Genomic DNA, 12,218 nt, shown 5'->3' with positions numbered 1-12,218 from the left:
AATGGGATTTATAGATGATGTAATACAGAATTGTACACCTGAAATCTATGTAATTTTACTAACAATTGTCACCCCAACAAACTTTAATCAAAAAAATAAATAAAAATAAAGTAAAATCTTGTTACCAAAATCTATTTTAAGTTCTTTGCAAACATTTCACTTGATACTCTTAACAACACTATGGAACAGTTCCTCTTGTTATCTCCATTTTACAGATGAATAACTGAGGCTTAGAGGTTACATAATTGACCCCGTCATAAAGCTAGCACGGTGCAAAGCTGAAATCTGAACACAAGCAATGACTTTAGTCCATGCGTCTAACCATGGGCTCCAGAATTGACAGAGGGCTTAAACACTTAATTTTAATGATGACTAACAGCATAAGACACCGGAAAAAGAAGGGCCTCAAGCATCACCATCTATAACACTTGAGCTTTCTTGTTACTGTTTAAGACAGTAACATACTTTTCTAAAGTAAGTTTTATGGTTTTCCACAAATTATTCAAAACATGCTCCATTCTTTAAGTATCCCATAGCAGACATACCAACGTAGCTTTAACTAGTATTTGAAACGTCCTACCTGATTCTGTTGAGGGGGGGGCTGAGACTGTCCGTCAGGAGCCTGGCCCTGGTTGTCATTCCCTCCTACTGGAGAGCCACGAGTCGTGGCTGTCATACTCGACACAGGGCAAATCTTTGCAATTTTGTCTGCTTATGTAGTTGTTTTGAGAAAAGAAATTATAGTCCACTTATAGAAGATGAAGTACCAGCATTTGTCAGTCTTAAAAAGCTCCAATTCAAGAATAAACCATCTTGCAGAGACCATTGCATAACCTACAAGTAGAAGGGGAAAAAGTACATTTGTTTTAGATACAAAAAACATGAATTAAGAAACTGTTCAATCAAATATATGGTGATGGAAGGAGAACTGACTCTGGGTGGTGAACACACAATGGGATTTATAGATGATGTAATACAGAATTGTACACCTGAAATCTATGTAATTTTACTAACAATTGTCACCCCAATAAATTAAAAAAAAAAAAAAAGAAACTGTTCAAATTTAATATTACCAATGAATCTAGGAAGGAGGAGGCTATATAAATGAGATGGCAAAGTGAAAAGCTAAAGTTTCATTAATACTATATTCAGCTTAATAAACTGATAATGGTACGTCAGCTGTTATATCAAGGAAACATAAAAGTATAGTCTTATGATATAATATTTCAGTTTTCTCCTGAGATTCCAAAGGTTTTACACCAAGGTACTTACCGTGTTTCCCCCAAATAAGACCTAGCCGGACAATCAGCTCTAATGAGTCTTTTGGAGCAAAAATGAATATAAGACCTAGTATAATATTATATTATTATATTATATATTATAGCCGGTCTTATAGTAAAATTAAGACTGGGTCTTATATTCATTTTTGCTCCAAAAGACACATTAGAGCTGATTGTCTGGCTAGGTCTTATTTTCAGGGAAACACAGCAGTTACCTTTTTCATTCAATTATGGAATGGCAAAACTGTCTTCAATTTGCTAATGCCTTAAATACATTGTAAAAACGTATACACTCAAGACATAAACCAAGGTAATAAAATTTGATTTTTAAAAACACTTCAAGAATGATTTCACAACTAACATTCATCACTGGTACTAGGGCATCATAAATGGTTTTTAAATAAGCTTACAAGTAGTTTTAACAGAAACTATTGTTTTATTAGTTTCAGGTGTACAAAACAACGTACTAGTTAGACATTTACACCCCTCACAAAGTGTAACCCCTCTCCCCCAAGCTACTACCCTTCTGACATCTTATATAGCTGTTATAATACTTAACAGAAACGTTAAAACTTTGGGGGAATTTTTCTTTGGAGAGGGTTCAAACTACATACTACTACTCCAATACAATTGAATTTGTCAAGTGACCTTGACTTTCCACTTTTTTTGGCAAGGTTTTGGCCACAGGTACTCCCATAGCTACAGACCCCAACTGTTTAACAATGGAATTCTTTGCCACCCGACAAAGGTGTATAGGGGAATACCACCAAACTCTCATTTCTATATTCATTAGACCAATGGGTCTCGTTCTTAGCTGCCTAGAAAAATCATCTGAGGTGCTTTAAAAAACACTGATGTCCAAACCTCTCTCCAGACTGAATGAATTACAATATATTTCAGTGAAGCCTAGACAGCAGTACTTCTCAGAAAACCTCCTCCACAGATTGGTTCTAATGTACCAAGAGATTGAGAACTTGAGCTTATTGGTTATAGGTATGTGTTTTGTTATAAGTAAGGCGATCCCACTTCTCATTTACTCCAGAATAGTCCAACGTTTACCTCGAATTTAAATATAATAATTTAACCCAGAGATGGGGTTCTAATGAGAGATTGTTTCACTTATCAATTGGCATAACAAAAAGTTTAAGACTGATAATATCAAGTATTGATGAGGTTAAAAACAGACAGAAAAATCTTTCATAGGTAAAGTGGAAAAATAAAAGATTACATGATTGAGCAGCCTCTCTTTTGCTTTTGTTTTCCATTTTTATACACCCTACGTTACAAAAAGTTTTATGTGAACAATTCAAAAACACCTGAAGAAACTCACCTATCGTTTTCTTTAGCTATTTTGGGTCTGCTGGCAATTATTTGAACATTTTTTCTTACCACTCCAAACATCAGCTAACCAATTTAACTTCATTTTTCTCTACTTCAAATTTGCTCCAAATCTCTTCCTTTTGTCCCCCAACCTGGGCTCATAATCCCGAATGGGTGATGCCTCAAACTTTTCCTGGATACCTCGTTCTTAGCCTATAAATACACTTGAATCTTCCTTACTGAAAAATCACCAATCTATGCCCTGCCCTTCCTCCAAAAATCTTAAGAATGTCTCTGCCTCCCCTTTCACTTCTTCCATTCTCCTCTCTCATCATCTGCTGTGTTTAAACTACCAAAATTGCTTTAACCTAGTTGGTCATAACTGAGGTCTATAGATGGTTTGAAGATTAACTCCCCTAAAATTCCATGCAAAGCTTTGTGAACATGTACATTTGATGCGGGGAGGATGGGAAGGTCTGGTCTACAGATCATCAACACTCTACCAATGGACAAATCAATGACTGCTTCTTGCTGTTCATTCTGTTTACCCTCTTCTCAGCATTAGACAGAACTGGCTGCCACTACCCCACCTTCCCTTCTTAAACCTCTGATCTTCCTTGGCTTATACAGTAACCCTGGACTCCAGCTTTCCTTTCCTTTCTACTTTTCAAAGCAGAGGGTAGGAGCTAGTAGTGATATCAGCGACGAGTAGTTTTGAACACTGCAACAGAGGTGAAAACATCCACTAGACAGTTGACTCTACAAGTCTGGAATTCAAACAAACTTGGGAGTCTTGCATATAGAGCTAATCATTCATAAAAGGGGGGTGGGGGGGAGATGGGTTCATTAGCATCACCCAGGAATCCCTATTAAGCACAACCTCCATTCCCTACCACTTCCTTCTGGGGGGGATGTGTCACAACACTGGAGGGGGGAGTAGCAATAATATATTCCCCAGTGTAGGGCAAGTGGGGGTAAAGGGACCCTGAGGCACACCAAAATTAGAGTGGTATTTTTAAGGTAAATCTTTACAGTTCACACAGAATTTGTAGTATTTTTCTATAAATTAGAAAACCAATGCTCTAAGAAGTGATTTGACCAAAGCACAGGTAGAAAGTTAACAAGTCTAGAATTCTATCATGCTGTCCACTAAACCAGTAGTATCTCTCTTTGAAAAGTCTTTCCAGGAAGCAACCCAAGGACAAATAAATGGATAAATAAAATGCAGTATATAAATACAATGAAATATTATTTAGCACTAAAAAAGGAAATTCCGACACATGCTACAACATGGATAAAACCTTCAGGAGATTATGTTACGTGAAATAAGCCAGTCACGAAGGGATAAATGTTCTCTGATTCTACTTGTATGATGTACCCATACTCAATAGAGACAGAATGTAGAAAGCTTGTTACAGGGGTTGGGGGAAAGGGAGGAATGGGGGATTATTGTTTAAAGTGTAGAGTTTCAGTTTGGGAAAATGACAAAGTTCTGGAGATGGATGGTGGTGATGGTTGTACAACAATGTGAATGTACTTAATGCCACTAGAACTGTACACTTAAAAATGGTTTAAATGGTAAATTTTGTTATATATATATTCCATCCCCCCCAAAATATATTTTTATATAAATAATTAACCGTTTTCTTGCTTTGCAGTCCTTTAACATTTGGAGATCATGTGAGTTAAAATATCTTAAAATTAGCTTTTTGTGTTGTTTTGTTTATGTTCATCATCCTTCCATTTATATATATGCCAGGAAAACTCCATCTATATAGACAAATCAAAAGTCAGGATAAATTATTCTAGACAGAAGTATTCTGTGGACAACTAAGGAACTATCCTTTTAAACAAAATAACTTTAAAGTAGGTAAACGAAAAAGGTGTGTAACCCCTCCCTGCAAACAAAATACCTTTCTCTCAGACCACACAACTAAATCATTTTCTATTGACAAAGCCTCAAGCTGCTTGCCATCCCTCTCTCTTATAGTCTCACCTTTCTGTCCCTTGATTTCTCCGTTTCTTCTACCTCTGTCAAGTTCTCTACATTTCTAGATATCCAGTACCGCTGGGCAGGTATGTCAGATCTCAGCATAGCATACTCGGCTCTTCTGCTATTTTTAATAACCATCTCTCTACCACCACATAAAAATCGACAACCTTTCCCTCCATATGCCAGGAGAGATTAAAAGTAAGAAATAGATATGGAGCAATCAAAACGAATTTCTGGACTCAAACACAAGTCTTGTTCAAATTCCCACCTCTGCCACTCAGAAGCTACGTATCTTTTTTTTTTTTTTAAGCAAAAAACCCCACAGTATTTTATTGTATGCTGCTGCCAGTGTGTATATAAAATAATTACCCTCATGAAGTAGAAATTCATGAAAAGTCAGAGAGGCAAATGTCAAGGACTGACAAAAGCAGAAGTTTGTATATAGTATGGCACGTGTTATAGGGAATAAGCTTTTTGTACGGGCTTCAGATTTAGCTCTCCTTTGAATATTCACTGGTTCATGAAAAGTGGTTTAGAATACCTCCAAAGATTAGTTTTGCTACAAAAAGGACAGACTTTCTGGGGTCTGAAGGAATTTGTACTTTAAGATACTCCAGTCAGCAGGAGTCATGTTGCGCATTCTGCAGACACAATTGTTTCCTATCTGCAGCTGCCTGGGCAACCCTCACAGGTTGAGGTATTTTACTCAGCAGTGACGCTGGAGGCACCATTCATGGCATAGCAAGAGCTTGGCAGATTCTTCTTCGGTGGTGGGCCCACAGGGCCAGTTGGTGGGGCCAGAGGCTGCCTATCTTAAAGACCATTCAACCATTCTCACAATTTTTTCAGGTCATTAAAACTGAGATAATGCTATCCACAAAAATGCCACTAGTATTATTTTAATAAAAGTGTTTTGCAAGCACTAAGCACACAGTAATTTTCAAAAAATGTAACTTTCTTTTCCCTCTTTATAATGTACTGTGCAGGGTTCTTGAATATTTGAGGAAAAAACTTGAATATTTTAAGATATAATTTGGAAAGGTTTGAATGGAAAGAAGTTATCCAAGATATGCTACAACTAAGTTATCCAGAACAACAATGCTACCTTTCTCAATAAATCCCATTTAATCCAAGTGGAGGAAACACACTGGATTCCCAAGTGGGAATCACACTGCTTTACTTGATTTAAAGAAGCAGTCTCAAGGCTCTAACAGGAGCCTGTTTTCCAAGTCACAGGAATTTAGGCACACCTAATTCCAGGGCTAGACCAAACTTTCTACCAAGTCAAAGCAGCAGTATCCTACACATAACTGAAAACTTCAGTAACTATTCAAATCATGTACAATTTGACACAATTAACAACCACTTTCTATAGGAACACTCCAATTCAACAAATCACAATGTGAAAATTCACTGTATGAAGTTTTAAGCTTTACATAAAGCTGAAAAGTTTTATTTTTAGAAAAACAGTACAAGGATGCCTATTCTACCCCTCCCCCTTCAATTCACATTTTACCGGACTGCATCTTGGATTTTCAGCAATGCAGAATGTAAACAAAATGGCAGTATCAGATTGCCTTTAGTACACACGGCACTCTTTTCATATTCAAACTTAGCACATCTACATCATCCAAAATGGGGAAAGCACCCCCTTTACCTGGATCAAGATTGGCATTATGCTCTTTTAAATAACCTAGTAAGCAGCAAACCATTTATAGTTATTTTAAACTTTGCAGAACTGAATTTCTCTACCAGCTTTCAGATGGGAGGTCCTTCATACCAGAGAAAACCTCAGGACAAAGAAGAATGGTCCTTCTCTACCCAGTCATTATTCCATTTCTGCTCAAAAGTTCCCTATATGCTAGAATCTCTCTCCTTTCATACCACACTGAAACCCTCCACAATTCCATATATATACTACTCTACTTAAGAGTTCCTTCTCTTTGTAAATGTGCTGAGGATCTACAATGGACCGCAATTTGTTTTAGGCTAAGAGAATATGGCAGTGCACAGCAGGTAAATCTCTCTGCTCTTGTGGAATTAACATTACAGACTGAGGATAGAGCCGATAAACAAGCAACAGCAAGTCTGGCTCTCCAACAAATTATTTCCTTTACTGAGCAGAAAAATGAGTTGAGTTTCTTAGAAAACAATTTGACAGACCAGCCTTAAACTCATCCACGGAAATTATCTTAACTTGTGAATTTTACCTATTCTGGTTTTATGTATTAAAATCAAAGGAGAAAATTACTCAATTATTTTTCTTTCTTTCTAACGTCTTTTTATGTATGTCTGACATCCATAACCCCATTTTCCCCTTCTTAAAATACCTGACTCACCAGAGCTGAGACCTAACTGTGAAATACGAGCTGTGCTTTGTCTTCAAACACCAGAACTCACTGCTTTTGCCAGACTACAAAATGAAAACTTTAAACAATAATTTTGTAATTAATACACTAGCATACACAACTTAAATTATACTGATTTAAAATTTTAATGTGAAATGTGTGAATAAATTGTTCCATCTTTTTATAATCCAATATGAAGCATCTTTAAGTACTAAGCTTTATTTCAAAATAACCACCACTTTGGAGTATGAAAATACTTATTTTTAAGCCAACAGTATTTAAGATATTTTTGAATTTTAAATTGGAATTTCTATTTCTATGACAGATTCAATATGCTTAAAGGCAAAGTCTTTATGCATTGTTGTCTGGAAGAAAAGATATCCTATCTTACACGGTAGTTTACCTACCACAACGTAGGAAATGACACACAGAGTATTACTGTGGGTTTGACACACTTCCATGGACACACAGAAATTGCCTAAAACAGTATGAAGCAGCACACAAAATAACAAAAGATAGTTATGTATAGACAATCTGAACATTATCCAGACTTCTAGGTTTTTTTTTTAAATACCTTCTAAGAAAACACATTGAAATGTGAGTGGAAAATAATTATTGGGGGATAATCCTGACTCTAATTTTTAGATAACCTCATTTGCAAACATTGCTATTGTATTTGTTTTAACTAATTACTTAACAACTACTTACATTACTTGTAACACATCTCACAATTATATTCAGAAACTATGACCCATAACCACTCTAGGGGTAAGGCAAAACAGGTTTCAGCGGGCAGCTGGATGGCTCAGTTGGTTAAAAGCGCGAGCTCTGAACTGCAGGATTGTGGTTCGATTCCCACATGGGCCAGTGAGCTGCACCCTCCACAACTGGATTGAAGACAACGAGCTGCCACTGAGCTTCCAGAGGGGCGGCCGCAAGGCTCAGTTGGTTGGAGAGCGCCCCCTGCAACTAAGGATTGACGATGGTGACTGGACTTGGAGCTGGTGGGCCCTGGAGAGGCATGTTGTTCCACAATAAAAAACAAAAAAAAGAAAAACACAAAAAAATCCAAGATGAGGATGTGTGTGGGGGGGAAGGGAGAGAAAAAGCGAAAGGGAGAGCGGGGGTTGGGGGGAACAGCTTTCAGCATTTATGCTATCCAAGGAATTATTTCTGTGGACTTGTGGGTCCATTCCATTCAAAGTTTCTCTGTGGCTCTACAATTCTGTATCCAATTACAACGTGTGGATTTTCTCCCCACACCAATCAATTCCCTGCAACACTAGCTGACTGTCCTACAATTCAACTCAATTCCGACACTCTCTACTCGGATGGAGACAGCATCAGATCCCAGCTGGGCTCCATCCCAAAAGATGGCCCCCTTCCCCAACTGAAGATGCTGATCAAGTCCAGGTTGTCACCTGTGTTGCTGACCGACTAGCTATAGATTGGAGGTTGTTCCAAGGATCCAGACTTGGGTTTGATTCATTCGCTAGAATGACTCACAGAACTCCGAAAAACATTTACTTACCACATCACCAGTTTATTATAAAAGGATGTAACTCAGAAACAGCCAGATGGAAGAGATGCGTAAGGCAAGGTATGTGGAAAGAACAAGGAACTTCCATGCCCTCTCTAGGAGGGCCACTCTTCCCAAACTTCCATGTGTTCACCATCCTGGAAGCTATCTGCGTGCACTCTGTCCTTTTGGGTTTTTATGGCGGCTTCATTACCTACGCACGACGAACTCACTCCTTGGCCACTAGGAATTGAGCTCAATCTCTAGTCCTTCTCTCCTCCCCAGAGAGTTCCAACACTCCAATCACAAGGTTGGTTCCCTAGCAACCAGCCTCCATCCTTAGGACTTTCCAAGTCACTCATTAACATAACAAAAGACACCTTTATGGCTCTCACCACTTACGAAATTCCAAGGGTTTTAGAAACTGTGCCAGGAACTAGGAGTGACCAAATATGCCAAAAAAATGTATACCCATTTTAAGAAAGGAAAAAACTGTATTAAAATTGTAATAGTCAATATATACCGGTAACAAAAGATGAACACAAGTCGTGTGTATACATTTTGGCACCCCGGGTATACACTTATCATAAATCACATCATAGGCTCCTTTCCAGTTCCATCGCAATTTGTATATTATTCTAGAAAAGTTATGAGCACTTCTGTGTCAGGCACAATAGCAAATACTTTATTTGTATAACCTCATTTAATCATCCGGATGGCTATCACTAAAATTTAACAGACGCAAACAGAAGCTAAAAGATGAACTATGTGAGCTTGTCCAACATGGCAGGTAGTACCATCTGTTAGACTCCAAAGCTGCTGGCTCTTCCATTATACCATGAAGGTTCACTATAGCTCCCAAGATATTGATGTTCTTCTCTCTGAATTCAAAGGGGAAGAACTAAGAGGAAAAAAACAGGGTCAAGGACAAGGCATTGTTCTTTCTCTTAAAAGCATGGTTACTGTCAAACCTGTAACCCATCCCCCTTCAATTGTTTTATATTTTTTCATTAGAAATGATCACTGAGTCTAATTAAAATGCGAACAATACCATCAAAATCCTGCTTAAAAATCTTCAAAGATCAGGATAAAGACCGAAATACTTCTCTAACAGTCTACAAGCTCCATCAAAAACACCCAACTCCAGCCTCAACTTGCAACTACCCCACCCAAAGCTTGTTCCAAACCCAGTTCAATTTGCCTTCCTTCTCCTGGGTTCCTTCAAAACGTACTTCCTCATGCTACCTCTGGGGCCTTTGCATAAGCAGTCTGCTTAGTTTTGCCCACACTGACTCATCAGCTTTCAACTCTCCTGACAGAATTCCTCAAGTACAGCAGGTCCTCGAATAACCTTTCCGTGTAACGTTGATGATGATATAAACTCTTGTTTATAGAAATGGTAAAACTGGATTTTGTTATACGTCATTTAGCTTAAAATCGCAGAACCTACCGATGACATTTAACGGAGGACTAACTGTATACATACTCCTATTCTGAGGCTCAGAGCCAGCTGCACCTTTCTTTCACAGCATCTGTGTGATGATCTCTCCCTACCAAAAAAATAAAAGCTTCATAAGCACAGAAGCTGTATGAACTTTGTTCATCACTAAATCCCAAGGATTCATTGGCACACAATAGGTAGGTGCTCAAACCTAAAATGGGGGCGATAAAAACAGAGTCAAACCCTCTCTTTTACTATCTTCATCAATTCCTCTTTTATGATGTGTCTGTTATCTTTTCAGTACTACACCTACACTCCAGGCTAGACTCCAATTTTAACAGCACTCTGGCTGGTCTCCACACTACCAATCTGTTCAGTATATTAATGCTAAATTAATCTCCCAACACTTTCAATCTCTAAAACAGTTCCTGGCTTTCTCCTCTCCACCTTTTACGAAAGACCGGGTCTTATATTAATTTTTGCTCCAAAAGACTCATTAGAGCTGATTGTCCGACTAGGTCTCATTTTTTGGGAAACTCGGTACTTATTATCGTATTGACTATATTCCCTATGCTTTACTTTATGTCCCTATGACTATTTTGTAACAACCAATTTGTATTTCTTAATACCTTCACCTTTCCCACCCTGTCCCTAAATCCCTTGCCATCTAGCACCCCAGTAAGTCTAGCAAGGTCACTCACAATCAGCCCTTATTTTCCTGTCATCTCTCATTTCCCAATTTCAATACCATCACAACTTTTAAATAACAATTTACCTCAACATTTAAATAACAATTTTCTCATTAAAAGTGATTGTAATAGCTAACATTTGAGTGTTTTGTATCAGACACTACTATTCCAAGCAAGTTATATGTACAAATTTATTTAATCCTCAGAACAAGTTTGTTGTTAACCCCGTTTCAGAAGTAAAGAAACCGGGGCAGAGTGAATGAAGTAGTCTCGTAGAAGAGCCAGGATTTCAACCCAGGCAGTACACAGCTCCAGGGGCCTACAGTTTTAACCACCATGCCATACATTAATGTTGAAAAATAACAACAACAAAAATCTACCATGAATCTCATCATATCCCCACCCCCAAGATGAACTCTACCAAAATGTTTTTAATACAGATATACTTTTTTTTTTTTAAAGGAAACACAGTGGAATAAAGTTAGAAATCAACTGAAGGAAATTTGAGAAATTCACAAATATGTGGAAATTAAATAGATTTATTTTGGCACAACAATCATATTCAAGCCACTTACTAAGTTCCTCAGTTGGTTTTCCTGATATAAAATCCTGCCATCTACAAATTACAAAAATTCTGAATTCTCCTTAAAGACAAAACAAAACTAAGGCAAGATCATGTCACTGAAATATACTGTAACACTTTGTTTTTTTAAATGTGTATATAAAATTCAAGAAATTTAGGCACACAAAAATGAGACTAAAACAGCATACCTATGTAATCTGCTCCACAGCACTTACCTTAAGAAACAAATTACAAGTCCTCACAAACCACTACCTTGTAAATCATACAGCCCTACAAACAGGCATCCAACACATCAATGAAAACTTAAGTGCTAAAAACATCAACATTCACGAAGTAAAATCTAGATTTATTTCAAATCAATGATATGGAGATGGGGAGAAAGGAGAAAAATTAGAATAGCATGGAATAAAAGAACCAAAAAGGAAGTGAGAAACAATGCTGCAGGGGTGACATACAAGTATCAGTTAACATTGAGTCTTTACCATGTGCCAGGTATAATTTAAAGTATCTTGATTTATTAACTTATATAATACTCATAATAATCCTAAGAGGTAAGTACTCATTATTACCATCTTACAGAGGAGAAAAGCTGAGTTACATAGAGGTAATCTGACTAGGACAAAATAGCTAACAGAGGACAAAGCTAGCAAATTTAAATTCTAAATCTAGACACCTTGGTACCAACAGCTCTGCCATGCTACATGCCCCTTGCCATTTTACATCACTTTTTTTTGTCTATTTCAGTGCTATAGGAGGAGACAATAGAGGGGAGAAATAGAATGACTGATTGAATCCTATTCTGTGTGTTAGTCAACCACTCCTGTGTTAAAGGCAATTATTTTGCCAGCAGCAGTGTGGCATAAAGCAAGTTTTACAACAAGAAATATGTGGATATAAATTTCTACTCTGGTACTTACTATGTAATCTTGTGCAAAGTTCTCAAACCTCTTTGGGACTCAGTTTCCTCACCTGAGGATACAAGGCTATGGCTGTGATGATTAAATGAGTAACAATTATCTTTCAATGCCAGAAGATGTCCAGTTAA

General features: G+C 37.5%; 1 protein-coding gene and 1 pseudogene across 8 annotated transcripts in view; both read right to left on the bottom strand.

Moving 5' to 3' along the window:
* Positions 1–12,218, bottom strand: part of USP9X (ubiquitin specific peptidase 9 X-linked) — a 130,424-nt gene that overhangs the window by 91,953 nt on the left and 26,253 nt on the right. For all 8 annotated transcript variants that reach the window (XM_074323875.2, XM_074323874.2, XM_074323876.2 and 5 more), the window contains one exon: positions 581–834. In XM_074323875.2, coding sequence (XP_074179976.1) covers positions 581–676 — 96 coding nt within the window. In that variant the 5' untranslated portion in view covers positions 677–834. The remainder of the gene's footprint in view (positions 1–580; positions 835–12,218) is intronic.
* On the bottom strand, positions 5,104–5,328 carry LOC148754589 (guanine nucleotide-binding protein G(I)/G(S)/G(O) subunit gamma-5 pseudogene; annotated as a pseudogene).

The sequence above is a fragment of the Rhinolophus sinicus genome, chromosome 18 (genome assembly GCF_057876585.1).
Source record: "Rhinolophus sinicus isolate RSI-liver-muscle chromosome 18, RSI-T2T, whole genome shotgun sequence".
Taxonomy (NCBI): Eukaryota; Metazoa; Chordata; class Mammalia; order Chiroptera; family Rhinolophidae; genus Rhinolophus; species Rhinolophus sinicus.
Note: the sequence above shows the minus strand (reverse complement) of the source record. Positions and strands in the feature narration are given on the sequence as shown.